This window comes from Aedes albopictus, chromosome 2, assembly GCF_035046485.1.
Source record: "Aedes albopictus strain Foshan chromosome 2, AalbF5, whole genome shotgun sequence".
Lineage (NCBI taxonomy): Eukaryota > Metazoa > Arthropoda > Insecta > Diptera > Culicidae > Aedes > Aedes albopictus.
In genome coordinates this window covers 31,980,779-32,005,778 of record NC_085137.1, presented here as the reverse complement: position 1 = coordinate 32,005,778, position 25,000 = coordinate 31,980,779, and the positions used below count along the sequence as shown (strand labels likewise).

Here is a 25,000-nt window from a genome sequence, read left to right as displayed (position 1 = left end):
ACGGTCTACTGTACGACTGATTAAACTGCTTAGTGGTTACTTGGACGGTCGACAGTATTCTTGCTAGCTGGAAGACCTCTGTGTTGTTTCCCATTTATAACAAACAACTGAGCAACTTTTCAATTTGAAGAACGCGTGTCTATTTTCTCAAACGAACAATTTCAACAAGAAGGATCGGTTTCCCTGCACGGAATTCTATTGTGAGCGTTAAGGGGTTATATATGTTAAGTAGCGTGAAAATAAGGAAAAGTTTTAATTTTTATAAAAGTATGTAGACATATTTTTCTTAATTCTCTTTTTACTTCATACGTCGTACAATATTTAGTGTGTAAAATCAGCTTAGGAACATAAAAATAGTACTAATTACCAAAGTTACACCAATTTATGTTAAACAAGTTTTCTTTAAAAGAGGCTTGCCGTAACTATGATTACAGTCCAGCAGCTCAACTGAAAGCACAATCCCAAAACAAAACCGCTGCTAGAGGAAGTTGTGAATGATCGAAAATAGGTTCTATTTTGCAAATGGGAACGATTTTCGTCGAAAAAAAATATTTGAACCAAAAAACCCAATTAAAAATCATAACACTGATATGAAATTTTATACTAAAAATATTGATCGTCCAAGGACACGACACATAAATAGCGAACACCCAAGAAAAAAAATGTAGTTGAAATCGGTTGAGAACTGATTCCGCAATCGTAGTCACCGAATCGACGTTTTTGAAAAAAAAAAACATGATTCTGCGATAATCGCGTTCAAAGTTCTTACGCGCCCGTAAGAAAGCAACGCACAAAACGCTATATCTTTACTTCTACTGCTTGGATCTCTATCAAATTTGACACAGCATTCTTAAAAATCCATAATTTAGTATAAAAGAATAGAAAAATATTCGATTTTTTGCCCGACCTCAACATATATAACCCCTTAAGAAAAACTGTTTTTTTTTTCGTTTATTTTTGCATTTAAAATAAATGCATGTTTCGATATGCAATAGCAAGTAACGGTCGTCATGTAGAAAGAAGAATACATGGCGACCGTAACCTTTGAGTAAAATTTAAGAAAATGTGTAGTTTGCACTTTTATGGATTCCAACAATTGAAAAAATGCCAGATATTGTACAAGTATGGAGGAATACCAAAAAAATGTAAGGAACAGCATTAGAAAACTTTCTATTTTCACCAGAGAAGAGCATTTTCGGGCAAAAGAGGCACATAGCAAGCAATAAAGAAGGCGCGGCAATTATTCTTTATCCCAACTGTTTGTTGGTGACAAAACAGAAGCTAAATTTGTTGCGTACTTTTCAACTCATGAATAATTAATTTTTCTAAACCCAAAATCAAAGCTGTTTGATTGTAGATCTTTAACAGCTTCCCAATGCAAGGCTTAACCCTCGAGCAGTCACGCCTTCGACCACCTTCAGTGACACCACGCTCACGTTGTGCACCACAACCGTGCATTTTTCATGGTGCGTGTACTCAGTACACGACGCGACCGCTCCCGGGTTAAAACTCCCTAAACTTTTGGGGTTTGTACGATCTTCATCCTATTCTGTTCAAATTGAGACAAATGGCCATATCACATAGGGTGGACTGTCGCAACAAAGGCAGGTTACGACAATGTCATTATTGATGCGCGATGGTTGAATTTTGATTCAATGACTTTCACTCCATCCGCGTTTCTTTTCTTTTATTCTAAACATGTGAAAACTGGGTCGTAGTACATACGGCCGCATAAAAACAACTGTGTTCTCGCAATTCTGTCACATTCGCCCGAAAACGACAAACGCCCGAATAGACCATTCGCCCGGAAAACCATTCGCCCAAAAGTCATCCGCCAGAACGATTCTTTGCAATTTCTTGAAACGTTTTTTTCTGCTCTGCCATGATGGAAGCTTAAGGCGACTGATGTGCCTAATAAGCGTCCAATCGCAACCGACCAAACAGTTTGACCAGCGTCAATAATATTCATATTAGCATAGTTAAAAAACCGCCTATGTTTTGAAAAGAGCCTAATTGCTTGTGAGATTTAATTTTAAAGACAACTAAAAACTAGAATGAATAACCTGTTAACAAAGAAGGGAATGATGATTAACCTGGGCTTGTTAGGGGAATATCTGTAAGTAAAAAGAAAATCGTGTTAAGTACTGTTCCTTTGAATTCCACTAAGAATTTGCATCCTTTGACAGATACGTATTTCGATCTCAACTGTAAGGTCGTCTTCAGTGTCTTGTACTTGACTCGACTTGACTTGAGTCGAGTCAAGTACAAGACACTGAAGGTCGAAATACGTATCTGTCAAAGGATGCAAATTCTTAGTGGAATTCAAAGGAACAGTACTTAACACGATTTTCTTTTTACTTAAAGAAGGGAAAATTCTAGTAAATATTTTCGCAGCTATATTGCCGAAAATATCTGTAACAGTATACGTCTTAGATCAGACTATGTGCAAAGAAAGCAAAAACCTCTGACGAAAATACTTGATGTTACTTTCAGTTGATAATCTGGATGGAAAGAAATTGGCAATTGGCAGAGTCGACTGGTCCTTGGACCATATTTTTATGTATACCGTCGTTGGGGGTGACAATGGGTCAGAGGGGCGAGATTGGGTCAAAACATTGTCTGAAATATCTCATCAAATATTGCGAATATTGAATCAAACATTTTCTGGTGTCATCTTCGTAGTAGCCAGTTCCTGTCAAAAAAATAAATTTCTAGAGCAATTAGTTAATTTTTCATAAATCATCAAAAAAAGCTTGAAAATAAGGTCTTTTTAAAATGCCATTTTTAGGGCTCGATGAAACATCACACTTTTAGGTGGATTGATACTATTTAGAATTTCAAACTCATATTCATCATATAATATAGTATTGTTAAGTAGTATCAACCTTGACCAGAACTTTATTAACTTGCTTTGTTGTCAATGCGGAACAAATTCGGTGCCCTTGACCCATTCTCACCCCCTCGAAGGGATGAGAATGGGTCAATTTTCATTCATTTGTAGTGTTAAGGACAATAGACGAACTCCAAATATTTTTTCATCATTTGTGCATGCGTTACCAAAGATCATATTGCAATGATCAAAGGACTTTTTCATATAAAGAAATAAAAGTTACAGAACAATGAATGTGGAAGTATGCATTTTTTGACCCATTCTCACCCCCAACGACGGTACATGAGCACCACTGGAAACTGGATTTAGGTTTAATCTAAATTCAACCAAACTACATTAGACCGTATGGCATTTAGTCAAACGGCGAAATTATTACCAGAAAAACGTTATCAAGATTATTATGGTTTTCGGACGTTTGATGCGTTCGGTAGAATGGTTTTCGGGCGAATGTGACAGAACCCAATCGCAGGACTTTGGCGTGAAAGGTATATGCAACACATTAGTTAAATTAGTCTCAGGTCAAATCTTTAAAAATCAACAAATCAGAAACAAATTTTGAAAACGACGTATAATCAATGGTATAGCATTGATTATATATAATCAATGGTATAGCATTGATTATACGTCGTTTTAAAAATTTGTTACCGAAATCAAAAAGGCTTCTCATATTTTTTTTTATCAAACCTGTGAAGATTTGTTTTCATGTTATTAGGTTAAAACCGTTTAATTCCATACATATTTAACAATAAGTATCATGCCATACTACGATTTGCGGCTATCTCGCAACACTCCCGTTTAGGTACAACATAAATCGGTAGAACCTGATTGACAACTGGTTCATTTGAAGAACACGTGTCCACTTTCTCCAAAAAGTAATGCCAATGTACAAATGTGTGCTCGATTGGCTAATCCAGCTAGAACCGTTCTCTTAAAACGCTATTTTATATCTATATCTCCGAAACCAGTGAACCGAATTGAATGAAACTTTGAACATCAATCAACAATATTATTAATACTTCAAAAGTCTTTAAAAAAAGCACTTTTTGAACGTTGAAAAAAGTTGTGATGGATTGATATTTTTTACATCAATGTTAGATTTTGATATCCAGCGATTTTCTACTTCTGTTCTCAATATCTTTTATTAGATATATTAGAGCCTATTTAGATTAAAGCTAAGTTTCCTGTAGCCAAGTAGAGCGCTCAAGTAAAATTTCTTCTTTTTCCGTAAGTAATTTTGACATTTGTTTAACTGACAGCATTTTAAAGAAACGATGCTGTAAGAAGGATGTGAAGAGAAGGGCACCAGGTTGGTGGGAGGTATTCTGGCGGTTACTTCATGGAGCTCTCGAAGAAATACTGGGACAATGCTTCACGGCATATTTTTCGAAGATCCTCGAAGGATTCTTTGAGATGAATCTTCTGGCAATCCGTACGAAGGGTTTTCTCTGGGATTTCGCAGAAAATCCTCTTGAAATTCTTCCAAGTGTTCCACCGGAACATCCACCAGAAGTTCGCCGGGGATTCTCATAAAATTTCTCTGAGATTTTCATTGGAATTTCTACAAAAAAAAAACCCTCCATGAAGGAGCCAATGTTTTTTTTAAGGAATTAATAGCATGGGATCTTCTAGGAGTTCCTTCAGGGTTTTCTCCAGAGGTGACTATTTCCTTTTGGGATTTCTCCAGGAATTTTTTATCAGATTTATCTGGAAAATCCTTCATCCAGCCACTTCTTCCGATATTCCTCCAGAAGCTCCTTCTAAGTCTCTTCTAAGAGTATCTTTATGGGTTCCTCTTATAGTTTCTTCTGGTGTTTCTCCAGGATTTTCTTTTGAGATTACACCAGGAGTGGCATCAGGGAGAATTCTCCAATAATTCCTCCGGAGATTCCTGCAATATTTTTTTGGAAATTCCTCAGGGAAAACCTTCCGGAGATTCCTCCAGAAATGCCTCTAAAAATTCCTCCTGGAAATCTTCCGGATATTCTTCCAGGAATTCCTCCGGAGGTTTCTTTGGAGATTCCTACAGAAATTCCTCCCGGAATTCCTACAGAAATTCCTCCCGGAATTCCTCCAAAAAATTCCTACGGAGATTCCTCCAGGAATTCCTCCGAGAATTCCTCCAAAAATTCCTCCTCCCGGAGGAATCTCCGGAAGAATTCCCGGAGGAATCTCCGGAAGAATTCCCGGAGGAATCTCAGAAAGAATTCCCGGAGGAATCTCCGGAAGAATTCCCGGAGGAAGCTCCGGAAGAATTCCCGGAGGAAGCTCCGGAAGAATTCCCGGAGGAATCTCCGGAAGAATTCCCGGAGGAATCTCCGGAAGAATTCCCGGAGGAATCTCCGGAAGAATTCCCGGAGGAATCTCCGGAAGAATTCCCGGAGGAAGCTCCGGAAGAATTCCCGGAGGAAGCTCCGGAAGAATTCCCGGAGGAATCTCGGAGGAATTCCCGGAGAAATGTCTGGAAGAATTTCCGGAAAAATTTCCGAAGGAATCCCTGAAGGAATCTCCGGAGGAGTTATTGGAGGAATCTCCGGAGAAATTGTTGGAAAAATCTCAGAAGAAATTTCTGGAGATTTCCTTCATGAATTCTGGAAGAATTGCACGAGAATTTCAGAGTTAGTTTTAGATGAATTCCTGGGAAACTCCTGGAGGAATTTCTTGGAAAACCATTGGGGAATTCCAAAAGAATTTCTGCAGAAATTCCCGGCGAACTCCTGAAGGAATTAACTGGGAAACTCCTGGAGGAATTTCTTGGAAAATCATTGGGGAATTCCAAAAGAATTTCTGCAGGAATTCCCGGCGAACTCCTGGATATACTCCCGGCGAACTCCTGAAGGAATTAACTGGGAACTTCTGGAGGCATTCCGGAAGTTTTATCGGGGATTTCCTGGAGGAAGCACCTGAGAATTTCTGGATGATTTCTTGTGGAATCCCTGGAGGAATTTCCGGAGCACTCCTTGAGGAATTCCCGGGGAACTCCTTGAGGAATTCCCGGGGAACTCCTAGAGGAATTCCCGGGGAACTCATACGGGAGTATCCGGGAAACTCTGGAGGACTTCCTTATAATCTCCTGAAGGAAGAACTTGAGGAGGACTTCTGGATGAATTCCCCTCGGAATTCCCGTGAACTCCTGGGGGACATTCTAGAGGAATTATCGGGGAACTCCTGAAAGAACTCTTTTAGGAGTTTTCGAGAACTATGAAACCTCAGTTTTCTTTCGATAGAGCAAGACAGATTAAGCTCGAGATTAAGAGCAATGCTGCAGATTCTCACATAATTCCCCTCTTCCAGGAAACAAACATATTCACCGAACTGAAGTTGTTTTAAAACTAACCGTAGGAAATCCGCGCTCATTGTGTTTTGCCGCAGCAGCATACTTGCGGATTATTTTTAAGTACACTGAGGATACTGCAACTCCGAAAATCATACGAATCAACTATGCTTTTTTGCCACAAGAATTTCTTGCGAAAATCATAGTTACGAACTATGACTTTGGATTCAAAGCGCCAACTGTTATTGTCATACACGTATGAAAATCATACCGATAACGTATAAAAACTGAAACTATGTCTTATGACTATCATACATATTTTTATGAAATATTTTGCACAAATTAAAAAAAATCGCAACCTGGAATCGAACCAGGAACGTCAAGGTTAGCGAGTGCGTGCTTTACTCATTCGCCCATCGACGCTTCGGAAGTTGAAGTGGTTAGAAGCCAATAAAAGGTTTTGTTGTTTTTTAGCAATGGAGTTACATAACACATCTTATGATTTTCATACGATGCTTCTTATGAGATTTTTCATACGACTAGTCTTATGGATTTTGCTTTTCAATGTATGAAAAGCATACGAGAACTATGAAATGATGAAAAAAATAAAAATAACTGATTCATAAGATGTAAACTATGAAAAACATACGAACAGTATCCTCAGTGTACATACCGCAGTGCTTCCGCATTCCGTTGCCGGCCCCATTGCGTTTCCCACTTCAAACTGATGTTGTTTCTTGAATTCTTTCCTTGTCAAATATTCGACTCTGTGTACTACAGGCCTAAGGCCCCTGTGTACTAACAGCTTAATGCACACTGATGTCTTTGGTGCGAAAGAAGAAACAAAAAAGAAAGAGAAATGTCACTTTTACTCACGGAATAATGCATCGACATATTATTCCGTACGGAAAATTAATAACATCACTGACAGCATCGCATAACAGTGCCATCTGTTGGCAAATCTTTCTGGCTGCGAATTACTTATCAACTGCGAACACTTAAGTAATTTTGATTGCAAAAGTTTTACGTGACCATTACTTGTCCTATCTTTTTACACAGTACTTACCAGGTGGAAACTAGCCATACAGGAAGAACACATTTAGTATTTTTTGTGGTATTTTAAATTTGGCTTATTTGGTATATGGGTGAAAACGACAGACCGGTATAATTTTATTCATTGTAAGAAAATATTACATTCGTTGGTTTTGATTGGTTTTTCTCGGTAATATTGAACAGCAACTAAAACTCATTTTACGTTTCAACCTACTTTTTTATTTTTTCGGTCATCTTCAGAAAAAATCCACCGCCCGTCCGTCTCCCAAGGTGGGTATTCATATAAGAGAATGAAGAGTTCCGCCTTGGGGGACGTAAAATGAGTTTTAGTTGCAGTTCAATATCACCGAGAAAAACCAATCAAAACCAACGAATAAAACAAACGGTGATCAAAACCAAATAATATAGAAAATATTGCATTTTATAATGTCTTATAAGTAAGTACCAATATGTTGTTAATGAACGCTCAAAATTTTATCAAACTCGATTCAATGGTTCGGGAGATATGACAGTTCAAAAATTAGTTGTCGATCGGTTGTAGCTTCGCGAAAGCATAACCAATTGAGCACAAATTTGTACCAATGATGCACATTAAATAGGTTGACTAACAGTCATAATTTGAGAATTTTTGATGCTTCCTATGAAAGGTTACAGCTTGTTGGACTTTCCTGTGAGAGAGAAAAAAAGTTGCCTATCCCAAACATTTTGGCCAACCCCTGTACCATGCAGCAATACTGTTGCCAATAAGTAACGGTCGCCATGGAGAAAGCAGATTTTATTGATCACGATAATGAAGTCAAAATTTTACATGGCGACCGTAAATTTTGAATAAATTTCAAGGCAATTAGTTGTTTAAATTTGTATTGAAGATTAATCTAAAAATTCGAAAAATGCCAGTTTCAATCGGATGTAAAAGTACCGAAAGAGTAAATAGTGGTTAACATGGAAATAAATTAAGAACTTCTGCATTGTCTCACTTGTGTCAAATAATAACTAGTCATAAGTCAAATCTTTACAATTGAGAAAGCAATTTTTGTCCTTTTTTATTCCAGATTGTATAGAGAAAAGTTCTTTCTTCTTGATTATAAGGTTTAAACCGTTCAATACGAAGTTCTTGTATTATTTACATATGGGAAATAAGTTTTGTTAAATGTGAATTAAAAAACAGATTATTTCAATGATACATTGTTACAAATCTCAATAAAGTATTAAGCTAGGTCGTGAACTAGACATACCTAGTTGATGATGAGTCTTGTGAAGTAGAAAAATAGAATAGTGCTAGAAAAATGAGTTCAAGCCAAGAAGTGGAAATTGCAAAACATTTACGGCCAGATCTTTCATATGTTAGCAACCAAAACGGTACGAAATGAAGAAAATGGTTTACATCGATGGTGTGGCGATGGTTTATGTGTGCGCTAGCTGAGAAATCGACAGAAACCGATCAAACGAAACAAAAAGAAAAGTCTACCGAAAACAAACAGAAACTCACAAAATGAGTATGGTGTGGAATTGGTTCGGAAATGGCGGAACGGTCCGTGGTCCCGGTTCGGTCCGTCGTTCCAGTGGTGCCGGTGCCGGTAGGATCTCGTTCGCGTGCAGAGGACGACCGCCGTAAAGCTGGAGACGAGGCACGTCTAACTGCCGCGCCCGCATCCGACGGACCCGCGGTGGCCGTTTCGGCAGAGGAACGTTCCTCGTCGGCTCTCGCAGAACCACTCTCCTCCTGCTGGGAGTCCGTGCATTCCAGTTCGTTTTGCTCTTTGATTTTCGCTATCAGCTACGGGGGGGTGACGTAGCGAATACGAGTTTGTTTTTAGGGGGAACCATTATTGTTGGAAGGAAGCGCAAGGGAATTCGGGTTGGGAAGCGAATAAGTGCAGTTATGGATGGACAAAATGGCAACAATTTGGACGGGTGAAAGTTCAGTGGATTGCATTCGTTTACGTATTCATAGTAAGGCGAAATCGTGCAGATGAGCAAAAAGTGATGTAGCAAGTACGTGGAGATTAAAGTAAAATTCGAGAAAAGAATATCCATTAGAAATTATTTGTGCTAAATTTAAGATAACTGCGAATAAATATTTGATATAATATAAAAATCGGCAATTGAACCAAATGATAAACTTAATAAAAAAAAACAAAAATAAAACGATCACAGTATAAAATCCCAAATCAAGGTAGTTTTTGCTACATTACCTTTCCCAGGGTCATGTGCCGTCGACTGAGCCGTCGTTCTGCCGAGCCTTTCTTTTCGAACTCTTCATCCGAACCGCCGGGTTGCATCAAATCCAGCTCGAACTCGTGCTCCGTATCCTCAAACATGTAGTAGTCACCGGATCTGATGGCTAAATCATGAATAAAAAACGAATTATTGTGATTAATTCCATGTTGGCGGAGTAGTTTTAAGCTGAAAATTGATATTTTATCATTGTGTTGAATATTTCATAGAAAATCCGCATATGGTGTATGAAACAAATTTCAAACAAGTGTAGTCACAACATCTAATCATATTGATTGCATAATATTTAGGTTTTGGTGCAATTTTAAACTTCTATTCTGTTCTTATTAATGAAAAAAAAAAACAATTAAGAGATTTACAAATATTGATAGCTCAAGAGACGAACTGATCTAGGGCGTAAAGCCCTCTCAAGTAACGTTTATAATAAGAGTATAACTATCAAGTAAAAGTCAGTAAATAATTGATGCTTTTCACACCTTTTATTAGTCCTGATATTTCATAGGGTCATCTTTCCCAAGCAACATTTTGATGACCAATCTTGAAATTGAAAACCATCATAAAACCTAATCCTTTTTATTTTGGTTTTATGATGGTTCTAAGAACCTCTTCTAGTTTATTTGACTACAAAATGTTACTTGGGTTCCCATTACACCCGTTAACGCCCAAGGTAAGTTTATTGAAATCTTTCAATAAATTTGATCCAATAAAATAAACGTAGTTTAAAATATACTCTGCAATGTGACTCCTCAACATCTGAGAGACAATTGAGGGTATATTTTAGCACAATTTTCATACCATTGCTGCTCAAGTAAGAATCCCAAGTACCGTAATCTGGGGGATAGTTGATCAGCGGGGTAAAGTTGATCACTATGGGATCTACGTCTTTCAATGGCTTAGGACGCTACAATTATGTTTCAGTGGGAGAACTTTTGACGTAAATCAATTATGTGAATATATTTGAAGGATTTTTGAAGGTTTTAATGCCAATTTAGTCAAATTTTACATGGAAATACTTTTTTTGGATGTGTATTAAAACACGTTGAAAAGATTGTCTTTCCAAAAAACATCTCCCATCAACGCCTTGTATATCAGATGACTCACAAAATACTTGAATTCATTCATAGTAAGCTTATTGAACATATATTTGAGTTAAAATTTATGTTAACGTTTAAGTTTTATTTGAAAATAGCATATTTTTGAGAAAGGGAGACGATTTTTCAAGAAATTGCCTACAGTTAGGCGTTTTATATGGGTCATTCTGTAACTAACTAAACTCTATTTTATTTTTAATATACAAAATACACTAGTAAGAATTTTGAAAGCTTATTCAGATTCAGCATCATCAAATTTAGTTTGTTCAATAATTTTCCAATCTTCGAATGTTGTATCTTTGGTCAACTTCACCCCGGATTGAAAGTTTTCAAATTTGGCCATTTATTTATTTACAAAATGTAGTAATTTCTTGTAAGAATTTCGTTTACGGAACCTGATACAGGTCCACTGAGTACATGTTTTAAAAATATTAGCTTGGAATCATATGCTCTGTACCTGATTTTATTGAAAAGAATAGAGGAAAAGTGATCAACTTCCCCCCCCGATTACGGTAACTTTTTTTTTAATGAAATACACTAGAAGAAATTCTTAAAACCATCATAAACCATGATTTTTTAGACAAATATGGTCTTCTACAAAGTTGTTCCTAAAAATAAGGCCCTCTTTCTAATGTACTTGTAAATTAGGGTGATTCATATTTACAAAGAAATTGGAAAATTTAGAGCGATAAAACGATTTGCTCTAACGCCACCCTATGAAAACTGTGGAGAAATGCTCCAAATTTGGTCAAAATAGTTTTTTCGCCAAAACTAAATTACTCGTTGTCCAAAGTTCACGCAAATCGGCAGAAATTGCAATGGACTGGAGCAATTAAAAAAAAAATCAGAACTTCTGGAATTTCTGGAGAAATCCCTAAAGAAACTCTGGAAAAATTCCTGAAGAAATCTTTGACGTATTTCCGAAAGGATCCCTGGAGAAATCCTCAAATGTATCCTCGTAAAAGGACTAACACAAACTATCACAGCTGGAATCCTTGAAACAATGCCCGAAGGGAATATTTGAGGAAATTCTTCTATAATTCCCTGGAGAAATCTCAAGAGGATGTAATGAAAGAAAAATTTAGAAAAATCAGTAAAATACCTGAAAGTAGCCCCGTAGTAGGCGTTCCAGTAGATACTCCTGACGAAATTCGTGGACGATCCGCTGAATGTATTCAAAAAGAAATGTTTGGAAGATATCAAGAAGCAATCCCCAGAGGAGCTCCTGATGCAAACCTTGAAGAAATTCCTGTAAGTTTCTTTATAAAGAAAAATCCAAAAGGGTTCTCTCTGGGTTAATTCCTGAAAGATTTCCTAGGGAAATGTCTGAAAGAATCCCTGGAGGAAATCTTGTAGGAATCCCTTACGGAATCCCTAGAGACGTTTCTGAAAAAAAAAATCCCGAATAAACTACTGCAGGATTTTCTAGGAGAATCCCTGGAGATATTCTAAAAGGAACCAATGAAGAAGTTTCTGGAGAAATTCTAAAAGGAAACATTTGTGAAATTTCTAAAGAAACTTCGGAAGGAATATCTGAAAGAATCCTTAATTGTATTTCTGAAGAAACCCCTGTACGGTTTCCTGGAGTTTTAAAAGAATCATCAGAGGAAATCCTCGAGACATTCCCAGAGGAATTCCCGTAGAAATCTGTTGAGGCCGAGTAGCCCATCATCAGCATCGGCAGCTATTTTGGATATGTTGCTCGAAATTTCAAAGTGATAAATCTCAGCCACCAAAGTGATTATCATCCTGTATGTTCACTCACAGTCAGTGAAGAGAATTGTCAGACAAAAGAGGCACAAAACAAGCAACAAAGAAGGCGCGACGATTACTCTTTATCCCTACTGGTAACAGACAAAACGGAAGCTGAATTTGTTGCGTACTTTTCAACTCGTGAATAATCAATTATTACTGACCCAAACTCGAAACTGTTTGACGATAAATCTTCAACAGAGTTGCAGTGTTTACCGACTCGAAGTTTCCGTTCGAAAATCGCAATGCAAGCTTTAAAAATCTCTAAACTCGTGGTGTACGATGTATATCATATTATTTTCAAGTTGGGACGAACTTATGTCGCATTGGGTAGATTGTCGCAACAAATAAAAAATTGTTGCGCGATGGTTGAATTTTGATTCACTGCTCACAGTGAGTGTGATGATACTTTTTCAGCTGCGTGGCTGCAGAATTGCCCGTTTTTAACCACCTAAAAACGCGAAGCAAATGATTCTTATGAAAACTCAGTGATGCACCATATCACCTTAAGGAATTAACAGAGAAATCCCTGGAGCCATTCTCAAAGTAACCCCTTCAATGTATCCCTGAAGAAGGCCTTGGAAGAATTCAAATAAGTCCATAGAGAATTATTTGGAGAAAAAAAAATCGACTTTGTGGGCAATCGAGTCAAGTACGAGACACTGAAGACGACCTAACAGTTGAGGTCGAAATACGTATTTGTCATAGGATGCAAACACATAGATGAAATTAAAAGTAACAATATTTTACCCGATTTTCTACTTACAGATATTCCGCTAACGCGCCTAGGTTCATCATCATAAAAATTTCTGGTTGTATTCCTGAAGGGATTCATTGGAGAAAATTTTAAAACGATTCCTGGATGAATTTCTGAAGAAACATTCTGGAGGGATCCTTAGAGAAATTTCAGAAGGAACCATTTCATAAGTTTTCAATCCCTGGGAAAACTCCTGACAAAGCTCCTGAAAACATTTCTGGAGAATTCCTAGACAAATCGCTGAATTCCAGAAGTAACCCTTAGAAGGGTTTTTTGAAAAATTTCTTGCAGGAATTTCTGAAGAAATTCTTAAGAAAGTCCTGAAGGAATTCTGGGGAAAATATTTAAAGGAATTCCAAGAGAACTAGCACAGGGAATCTCAGGGAATTACTGAAGCAATCCCGGGAGGAATTCCTTTAGGAATCCCAGGAGGAATTATTCATGGATGCCCAGGAAGAATTTTAAGAGGAATTCCAGAAGGAATTCCTAAATTCTTAGAGGTTTACCTGCAGAGATTTCTGAACGACACAATGAAGCAATTTGTAGATAAAATCGTAAAGGGTTCCTTGGGGAAGAATCGAAGGACTCTCTAGATGCATTCCTGAAAGAATCTCTGGCAGAATTTTAAAAAAATAATTTAAAAAGAATCTTAATAAATAAATTTTAAAGAAAGAATTTTGAAAGGATACACTTGCAGAAATTCTTCGAAAAAATGTAGATTAAATTTTTGGAGAAATTTTGTAGAGGAATCTCTACAGAAAAGCCCAGCGGAATTTAAGGAATTCATCCCTGAAGGTATATCTGGAGCAACACTTGCAAGGATTTCTGAAAAAAAAAACTTAAGGAATGCCGGGAGAAATTCTTGAAAAAACACATCGAAAAAAGCTATGAAATAATCACTGGGAGAATCTCTTGAGACACCCCCGAAGAAATTCCCGGAGGAGTGTATGATAAAATCCTGCAGAAGTCCATAGAGGAATTGCTGAAAAAACCGTGGACAAATTCCTTGAAGTATCCTTGGAAAATCTCTTCGATGCATCTTTGCAGAAATCTATGAATGTGATGTTTTTTGCAGAAGTCGCTGAATTTCTGAAGCATTTCTTGAAAAAAAAAAAACGTAAAATTATCACTTTCGCAACCTTTCAAGGCATCTCCCGAGGAATTCACGAAGGAGTCCTTGGCAAATTGTGGAAAAATCTCTGGAAGAATGCCAGAAGAAATACTTGAAGGAATTTCTGAATTTCTGGAGAAATTCATTAATAAACACTAAGACTTTTGCTTCTTGCACAACATTCCCTTGTTGGATTGAATTTCCGTCAAGTGTCCACGATGAAATTGGCACACAGAAAATATTGTGTAACTTTTGATTGCGTTCGCCAAAATAGCTAATATTTTGACCATGAATAGTATATTATGTGTAGCTACCATAAAATTTTCATTAAAATCGGTTGAGTATTGGCGGAGATATCGTTGAAACAAGGGAATTGCCACTTGAGAATCTTGTGCAAACAAACATTTTGGAAAATATCACTTTTTTGCCGTTTCAACTCTGGCGCCAAAAATACTGAACCGATTTCAATGGAAAATTTTTATGTACGTAGAAGTAATTTGTCAAAATTTCATTCAATATGATCATACCGTTAAAAAGTTATAGCTATATATGTCGCACTATGTCACAATAAGCAAATGTGGTGTTTGGTATAGTAAAATTCAAACTGATCTTACTTTGAAAGTACTCAACAAAAATGGCTGAAATTTTCACTGTAAACAGTTTAACACAACAATTTTACACTGTTGAAGTTTTATAAAAATCGGGACAGTGTTACCATAGACGAATTTCAAGACCTCGATGTACCAAAGAAAACGATCAAATTTTGTGTGTCCAGTCCGGTACCCAATAATATTCATAACCGTGTATTTTTTTCCGTGTAAATTGCCTTTCGTGTAAATTATATTTAGCGTGTTACACTGATCTGACAGCTCTGACAGTAAGGGACTAAACATAAAATACGTAAAGTGGGTACCCAAGGATTGTTCACAATCTGCGAACTTGACTGCGGAAAAAATCGCAACCATGACGCCGTTGGTGTTACCAGTTCTACAGTCAAAATAGTGCACGCGGAACTAAAAATGGTAAAAAAGTACCTAAAATTTACCTTGAAATGATTTGAGCTTTGGATATTTACTAGAAAAAGTACTGAATCGATTTCGATCAAATTTTTACCACTTAATTGATACTATGTTAAGAATATCGAGTGAAATTTTCAAACGTTTCGATGAGGTAACAAAAAAGTTATAGCCTAAGCAATTTTTTGAAATGGGTGCCCAAATTTTCTAAAATCTCATTTTATGATATCGACAATATCTGCGCCAAAACTCAACCGATTTTAATGAAAATTTTATGGTATTAGCTACACATAATATACTATTCATGGTCAAAAAATTGGCTATTTTGGCGAACGCAATCAAAAGTTATACAATATTTTCTGTGTGCATATTTCATCGTGGACACCCTTTATATCTTTTTTGATGATATTTTTCGATGAACGAATAATTATTCGTTGAAATGTTGAATGTTCGAGGGTTTGACTGTTTTGTGGATAACGATTGGTGGGAGTTCGGCTGTAAAGTCTCAGATCTCTAGAACGATCATTTGGTATTCGTCCCTACGTTTCGCCAATTGTTGATGCCTTCTTCAGGGGGAAAATCATGAATAACGTTTCCCCAGAAGAAGGCACCAAAAATTGCCGAAACGTAGGGACGAATCTTAAGCGGTCGTTCTAGATATTATTTATTCCGTGTAGGCTATGGGATGCACACTGTTTCGATGTTTGAGTCATTGTGTGTACTAGTATGAGAAATAAACATTGTATATGAGAGTCACAACTACATGTTAGACAAAAATTATAAATGAATAATGATGAAAAAGTTTTATCTGTAGATTTTTGTTCATTTTTAATTTTTCGAGGTACGCAGTGCTCAAAATCCAATGATAATGAGCAGACCAACTGTGTAACAGAAAGCATTACTTTGATAAAAAGTCTAGAAGTCCTAGATGGCTGGAATGTTGAGCCATTTCTATAGAGATCCTCAATTTTTAGAGGTCCGTCCCGATAGGGCTATATCGCTAGTTTCAAAGATTGTGCAGAAATTTCGTTGAAAGTTGTTCAAACGATTGTGTTACTTTTCCCCCAATGTCGGTTCCCCGATTGACGATTTCCCGAATGCCGATTCCCCGAATGCCGATTCCCCGAATTCCGATTCCCCGAATGCCGATTCCCCGAATGACCCTTTTCCCCGAATCACACCCTTCTTAATTTTATAGGCGGTTCTTTCAAGTATTATTACTTTTCAGACCTGCTGAAATACTGCTGAACGAAGAATGGTAATATGACTCCTTCTTTCAATTGCTGATCGTTCTTTCTGGAACCAAATTGTCCCTGACGACTTGTCAAATTATGGTCGATGAACTTTTTGAACAACCAATATCACGAACATGTTGTGGCAAGTGATCATTTCGAACAAGAATGTAATGTATTGCGCGCAAACCCCAAAATTTTATTCCCACCTTTGGGTTTCCGCGCCGAAGACCCAGCGCCAGATTCGGCGACAAAGAAAACTGACAGCAGTCGCCGGACAGTTGGCAATCCTGATATTTGACGGCGGCCGCCCGGTAGTCATGGGAGTGGATTGTTGTCACGCAAATAGATCTTTTCGCTGAAAATGCATGTGTATTGAGTTATTGTTGACCGATTTTCTGCAGTGTTAGTATGAAATTCAGCAATTTTCTGTATCGCGTAAGCCTTCGCTGGAAGAAAACGTCATGTTGTTCAGCGAAGCAAGGAAAATTTTCAGTGAAAAAAGCAATATAATCCTTTCGGGGAAACGGGTCATTCGGGGAACTGACTTTCGTGGAAACGGGCCATTCGGGGAACTGGCGTTCGGGGAATCGACATTCGGGGAAAAGTAGCACAATCTGTTCAAGCTTTACTATCACTAGAAATGTATTTGCCAAGTGACTTAAAAGTTGTCGGACATAAGGGTAGCATCAGTTGGTATAATGGACATACGGGATATAGAGAAGAGTGCATTTCGATTATGTCAAACGACCTTATTCAAAATGTATTGATGCCAAATATCTCGCTTCCATGTGTGATGGACATATGATGATTTTTTCTTCGATTTCTCCTATGATCTCCTATGATCAATTTATACCAAAGCATGACATTATACTTAGTGTGGAGGGTACAAGTTTTTTTCTTCTAGTAACTAACTAACTAAACTTGCCACTTTCAGATTCGTAGTCTGATACCTTTTTCGCTAGGTGATGGATGGCGTGGAGGTTCAATCCAGTGTATAAATATTTCTTCAGATAAATTATGCGTATATACAGTAGAGCATAAAGAAATATATTGAAATAACGTTTGATACTTTTTTTGTTTTTATTAAAAATTTGTAATAAAAGACTATTGAAAAAAATCGAATATATAGCTGCAAAAAATAACATAAAACTAAGTTCACATACCGCGCAAATGAAAAATTAAGCTTCTACAAAACTAAGCTACAGCAGCATAAACAAAGGACTGATATTAGTAAGCAATATGTGTAACTACACGTAGGTACTTAAACCAAAGTTTAGTTGGTGGCAGCGGAGGAGAAAATGATATATTCGTGTAAGCCAACAAGGACTGTTTTTATTTTTCTTACGACGGACGTCCAGAACACCTCGACTAGGTTTAGTGACAAATGAAATTCGATGGGAACAGATCGAGCCTCTGCCATTTATTGCATTGAAGATTGAGCGAAACAGTTGTGGGGAAAACGTCGTTTATGAGTTTGGGGTTTGGCAAAGGAGAAACACAGATTTTATATGTTATGGAAGAACCCTGAAAAGGATGGATGAATGAGATCTGAAGAGCAGCTCGTATTAGAATGAGTTTAAAATAAAGAATCGATAAAATTACCGGGAGACTTGAAGGTCTTCATAAGCGCATCTTGGAGCATAGATATCTTGAATGAACAATCTCTTCAAATCTCATCATCGCGGCGCGAAGTTCTCCTAATCCTGCGGAAGAAAGACATTCAATCGAAGTTAAACAGACAAAGGGACAGTAAGAGCTAGTGAAGCAGTGACTACACGTAAAGGAACAGAATGAGAAAGCTATTGAAGGTGGGAGGTTTTGCTTCTTGTTAGCATCAGCTGCTGCCAGAAACGCACAGTCACCAGGGCCAAAATTATTTTGATCAACAGAGGCTCGTTGTTGTGATGAGAAAGGAGGAGTGTTGCACTTGAGAAGGATATTGAAAGAGTTTTCTTTACCGGCTGCTCGGTTCTCCGCAATTTTGCGCCAATACTTGGACGGACGTCGTTGGGTATCTAGAGAAAGGAAGTAAGGCACACAATTTTACTAAGGTGATGAAAAGAAGTTAGAAGTGTATGTATAGATCACTTTTGTAGGTTAAAACTTAAACTGTAATTAAATTTCTATAATTGTTTATTGTGGATTGGATTTGAGTAATTATTATTAGGGTGGTTGAAGCGAAAAGCGAATGTTCGATTCATGTATTGCGAGTTTGAAACATTCGGATAACTGTAAGTCGTTTGCGTGCTCTGCATGGATATCACAGGTGCAGGGAGTTTTCGGAACTTTTATCATCTTTTACCACGTAGCAAAACGGTAATCACAGAAATAAAGACTGTATACTTCAAAATTATACGTTTTATTTGGGGCTTGTCGGTTATTTACAAAACTTAGAGTGAATGCGTACCACTTTGCGAATGCATGTGATGCTGTATCGGCTTTATGAGAAATGCCACAATGAACTATTTACATGAGGTTGACTGTTGACTCATAAACAGTAACGGAAGGAAGTAGATATTTACAAGAGAAAGCTGCGATGGTTAATAGCGAGACAGAGTATAAATGTAGGTATAGTTACACTCGTGATGGGACACAGGAGATCGGGACATGGCCGAGCGAATCGACTCGCGTAGTCCCGCTTCCCCAACTGGACCCCAGAAGCTGCGAGCACGCGAACGCCTACGACCTATTCCCGCATGTGTTACATCGTCGTACCGAGTAGTGTCGTCATCCACGAAAAGTGACACCAAGAAACTGGATCGACGACGATTGGGATCCACGATCAGTTCTTCCGGAGCCACAGATGTTCCCATGCTAGACTGTCGTCGATGTTGATGGCGAGTGAACGACCTTGGCGAACGTGGTGAACGAGGCGACGGTGCTTGATCAGTGGTATCCTAAAAAAAGTTCATTCTTAACGTCTGTTAGTAGTATGGTATTAGAAAGGGATAGTTACTTCAGCTGGAGTTAGGTTATTGGAAAGGCGACGTTGCCTTGGACTAACGGTCAGCTCATTGGGGTTAGGCCAGGATACGGCATTCAAACTGGATTGTCTACGGTGCTGACGGGTTTGCATAGCAGTTTTGCTGGGAGGCATCAACGTGTTAGTAACTGGAGCAGATGGCGGTGGCTGTTCCTTCTATTGGGAGTGGGTTACTTAGTGCATTACTACAATGAATATGACTCTACCACTTTTGACATAACGCCATTTAACATTACAGTTTTTGTGAGCTATTGTTAAGAATATATGCTATACTCTACAGAAGAGATGCCAGATATACAGATTTTCCTGTATTATGCAGATTTTTGACCTTCTATACAGACAAGACACAGAGTACAGAAAAATACAGATTTTGTAAATGTGATACATATTTCTCCAGAAAGCATTCATTTTGAAGTTATTTTCAATAAATTCAATGCTAACTTTATAAATTACTGCTTAAACTTTAAAGAATTTATGAAAATTTGTACATTTTCACACATGTTTTAGAAAAATAAATACCAGTAAAACTTAAAATCTGTCAAAAAGAAGTACATTTGTATTAGATTCTATTGAAATCTAGGACTCTCGGTTTCTACTATACCCTCAAATACGGCGATACAGAAAAATCTGTATTGATACAGATTTTTGATAAAATTAAGCCGGCATCTCTGCTCTACAGTGTAGATTCGAACATATTAAAAAAGTACATAAATAAAATACGCAAAATATGCAAAGTTTAAAGGTACTTTTAGTTTTGTTCTTCTTTCAAGCAAAACAACTGTTGCGGAAAAACATTTCGTTGTAATGAGTAATGCATTTAAAACAATTAAACTATGTGTCTGAACAGCACATTGGCGGTACCTCTAGCCATAGATGTCGCCAATCGTGGTAAGTATCTATAAGTTTTACAATAATATTGCCCAAACATTTAGTTTTTATTAAAATTTAACACAAGTGTTCTAAATAATTTTGAAAATTGTGATAAGGCAAAACTAATGTTCCACGTCGAAGTGACCAGAAAAAATAAATATTCAAATTGCGGAGGCAACTTTAAATCATACTTATCTAGGAGTTTTCGAAAAAAAAATATAACTTGATTAGGATATATTCCGATTTGAATAATTATGGCAAACTTTTTCTGTTAAACAATTATCAATGCCATAATGGGGGATAGCAACATGTCATACATGGTAGAGCCAACTAAAATGCATCACGACGAGAGAACTACCTCGCATGGTGGTGGGGAAAACACCGGAAATGTATCATCCGGGCTGCAAACCCGAGCTAGCATATCGTTTGGTGATTCGAAAGACATTCGCTGTGGATCTAAATATGCTTCCAGTGAAACGGTCATCAAAGCAGAACAAGGTGAAGGTGCCTAAAATGGTAAACTCATGCTAAACTTTTTAGAACACGGTGCTTGGGCACAAAACAGAAAAGCTACAAACCTGCGTCTGGTAGGAACCGCGTCCTACGTTCAACCCTCCATTATCGGAGGGAATTTCCGAAATGCCTTCCCCTTCGATAATCATCGAACCACCGGCAATTTCGTCCTCGATTGGTGTGTGATATCCTGCATATGATGACAAACTATGAGTGTGTGCCACACGCTGACCGTCTTGTTCTGGCCAAAACCAACCAACGGAAGAAATGAGGAGAAAACAGAAGAAAGATCTCGCTTGTTAGTGGAGAGAGTGCACTTCAACTACGTTGATACTACTCTACGGTGAGCATTGAACTACCATTTTGTGCATTATCTCGGTCGCCACTACACAAGATTTTTGGATCTACACAGCTGAAGCTAACGAAAACCCAAACAGAAGAATTGCGTCCATACTTACTAATCTCGCCATTCGACTATTCTTCATTCACACTCACATATCGAAAGGATAACAAAAACTCGATCGTCTCTTTCTTTCGATACAAACTTGACGTGAAACTAACACGCGATCAACAGAACAGAAATCAAAACACGAACGAAGATTTTCCGAGCTATCCGAGCAGAAATTACCTTTGGCATGTGTCGTTGGCTCATGAACCGGTTCCAGGATCTTCTGCTGGGTGGCCTTGATGCGGTCCATTTTCATTTTGATCTTCTGCAGAATTTGACTTTCACGTTCGATCTCCAACTTCACGTCCTTGATGCGAAGTTCTTCAATCAGTTCGGCTCCTCTGTAAAATAAAGGATAAGAGTCCAATTATGAAGCTACAGATTAAAAAAAAACTGTTTCAGATTCTTAATCTAGGTTTGCCAAACCTTTTTCGTGTGTGTGTGTGTGTGTGTGTTTTTTTTTAACTTATAGTCTTGTATCTGTTAGATGAATTAAGTGAGAAGATATCAATGTTATTTGCCATTGTTTTACGTATCGTGGAATTTGTCACACAGCAAAAAAGCGAGCGATACCAACCTCTTCGTTTTCTAAAACAATCCCTCGGCCCCACACTTACCTGGACGCCAAAATGGTGCTGGCCTTCGTCTCGTTGATAATGTGACAGAAGTAGTGGCTGGCAAAGATGCGCCGTTGCAGCAACAGGAACGCAAAGCACACGCCATCCCAAAACAGACCGGAATCATCGTAAGGAACGTTGCACGTAGCTACGCTGGCATCAGGATCGATCGGATCCGGAGCGGGTTCCTTATCCTGTGACGATAGGCACGAAATCCCCAGCAGTTGCACCAGCCAACAGTTGTTGGCCGTCAGCTGACTCAGATACAGGCATCCCAACATTTGAAGTAACGTTTTCGTGGTGATAACGAAGACGTTATAGCCGATGAGCATATTCCAGCTGTGAATCACAAAAATATTGAAAACTTGATTTGTACGTACCTACAGGGGATGGCCAAAATGTTTGGGATAGGCAACTTTTTTTCTCTCACAAAAAAATTCAACATGCTGTAACTTTTCAAAGAGTGCATCAAAAAATTTCAAATTTTGACTTTTTGTCAACCTATTATAATATAATTTGGACCCCCTGTGTCCTATTGTCACAACTTACACAGGTTTAATGATGAGATGACGGAAATTTTTAGAATCATTCGCTAAATAAGATCGCTCTGCACGGGCAGCAATCATTTCCTCACTGGAAACATCCTTATTTGCCTTGAAATTATTTTTTGCCAATCTCGTCATCCATGCGGGTTTCGCATCATGTTTACAAAAAGAGATTGCGGGTGCTGAGGAAACTTGCAGATGTAAACAAAAACGTTTATCATTTTAGCGCATTAAATTCGCAAAGTTCGTCTAATCAGCCTTTGTCAATCAAGTGATTAGGATGTGATCCAGCATATTCAAGTGACAAATTCTTTCAAAATAGTTTCAAACGAGTTTAAACACCGGGTGTCCAAAATAAATACTGAAGAGGGTCCAAAATATATTGGGGTGTCCAAAACAGTGAAAACTGATGCTTCAAAAATTGGTTATTCTCATCAAATTTTCAGTCAGAAATGACCTTGTGGATATTTTTAACGGACAGTAGAGGCTTTTACGAACAGACTAACATCATCATTATGTGTAAATACCCTCTGAATCTGTTTAATTTTGAATTAAATTCAAACCAATGTCCTCTAGGGGTCCAAAATTCAACCGTTACCCTATATGTGCATCATTGGTACAAGTTTGGGCTCGATTGATTAATCTTTCGCAAAGTTAGAACCGTTCGGGTAAAACACTATTTTTTAGACATCTCATTTTTGAGCAGTCATATCTCGGAAACCAGTGAACCAAATTGAATGAAATTTTGAACGTACACTAGCAATATACAAATGCTTCACAAACTATTAAAACATAGATATTTTTTGAACGTTGAATAAAGTTATCATGGATAGACACTTTTTGAATTTTTCTCGAAAAAATGTAATTTTTTTAGGTCAATGTCAATAAATTTTAGTGTTGATGTCCAAAGATTTTCCACTTCTGTTCTCAAGTTATCTTTAATCAGATATATTAGGACCAATTTAGCTTAAAGGAAGAACACATTTAGTAATTTTTGAGTGGTATTGTAAATTTGACTAATTTTCCTCTATGTGGGTAAAAATTTCAACCCGGTATAACTTTACCCGTCGTGAGAAAATATTAAATTTTATAACGTTGTATTAAGTATCAATATATTGTTCATAAACGTTAAAAAATTCATTCAATTCGGTTCACTGGTTTCCGAGATATGACAGCTCAAAAATGCGTTGTCTAAAAAATAGTGTTTTACCCGAACGGTTCTAACTTTGCGATACATCATTCAATCGAGCCCAAATTTGTACCAATGATGCACATATAACACGTTGATAAACAGTCCAATTTTGAGATTTTTTGATGCACTCTATGAAAAGTTACAGCATGTTGAATTTTTTTGCGATAGAAAAAAAGTTGCCTATCCCAAACATTTTGGCCACACCCTGTAGATCAGTGGAATTAACTTACGTTTTCAAAATAGCTTTGATGGGTCGCAGATAGAAGTCCGTGCCTTGCCAGAGGAACGTGAACGATCCAATCAGATATCCGATCGAGAACAACGTCACCCGACTCGTTCCGGTCAGAAACACAATCGCCAATGTGAACCAGAAAAATACCAAAAAGGCACCCCGTTTCAGCACATCCAACCAGTTTCGTACCTTTGCGATGAAATCCGGCGTTGGGTTGATGAACGGAACCGTTCCAAGTTTATCAATGTCCTCCAGTACCGATTGGTTGCTGCCACCGCCGAAATCATCCGGACAAGATGAATACCTCGTCTCAATCCGGAACACCAGAGTCTGACGACAGAGGAACATCAGCAGCAGGAAATCTGCCACTACTTTGCCAGCTTGAGCACGGAACACAGCCGAGTTTTCCGGCAACATCGCCCATATCCGGAAACGGTCCAAGAATGGAATATCCCACGGATAATCTACGCACAGAATCGGTGGTAACCCGATAAAAATTACATACTGCAAGGGTATCAGCACAACAATGAACCACGTCAGTATTCGCCATACCCGCCGTAATCCATCACGGGTCATGTGGAACATTATGCATATCCAAATCGCATAGAAGCAGGAAAACACATCCATTCGAGAGGCGATCACAACTACCAGCGACACCAGAGAGATTTCCACTCCAAATTTATAGAAACCGTAATTGAACAAGTACTTGATCATACGTGGAATATCCTTGTCTGCATCTTGTCGCGTTATATTGGGGAACATCATGTGCGGAGTACGCGGAGACAATCCCAGTCGTATTCGACGGATAGTTTGCCTCAACACTACCACCGCGTGGATCGTCACTACAATGATGTAGATCAGGTACGGCCGGACCAAATCTGCCAAACTGCTGATCACGGACGTCTTCTGAAACCCGAACCACTTTGCGTTGTTCATTTCCCAGTGAGTTTGGTTCAGATCTATGTTGGGACACTCGCTGACGTAGTTCGCCTCGTTGATGTAATCCACCTGGTAGATCATGGTCGTGATCAACAGAATCGACGAGATCAACGACATGATTCGCGTGATCAACACCAACGAGTTGGTGTGCGACTTGACCGCAAACACCGTCATGATCACGTACATCAGGTGGAGGAACGAAATGGTCTCCACACTGAGGGAAAACGCCACAATCAAAATGATCTTC

The 25,000-nt window shown here is 38.1% G+C and overlaps 1 protein-coding gene across 1 annotated transcript in view; it reads right to left on the bottom strand.

Annotated features, from left to right (window-relative positions):
• Positions 1-25,000, bottom strand: part of LOC115262255 (piezo-type mechanosensitive ion channel component) — a gene marked incomplete at its 5' end in the record, with an annotated part of 95,756 nt that extends 70,756 nt beyond the window's left edge. Inside the window, 10 exon segments of the mRNA XM_062849421.1 lie at positions 8,704-8,991; positions 9,410-9,558; positions 18,373-18,429; positions 18,993-19,311; positions 19,371-19,553; positions 20,626-20,775; positions 20,846-20,970; positions 21,409-21,569; positions 21,846-22,184; positions 23,813-25,000. Of these exon segments, the coding sequence (XP_062705405.1) occupies positions 8,704-8,991; positions 9,410-9,558; positions 18,373-18,429; positions 18,993-19,311; positions 19,371-19,553; positions 20,626-20,775; positions 20,846-20,970; positions 21,409-21,569; positions 21,846-22,184; positions 23,813-24,939 (2,898 nt within the window).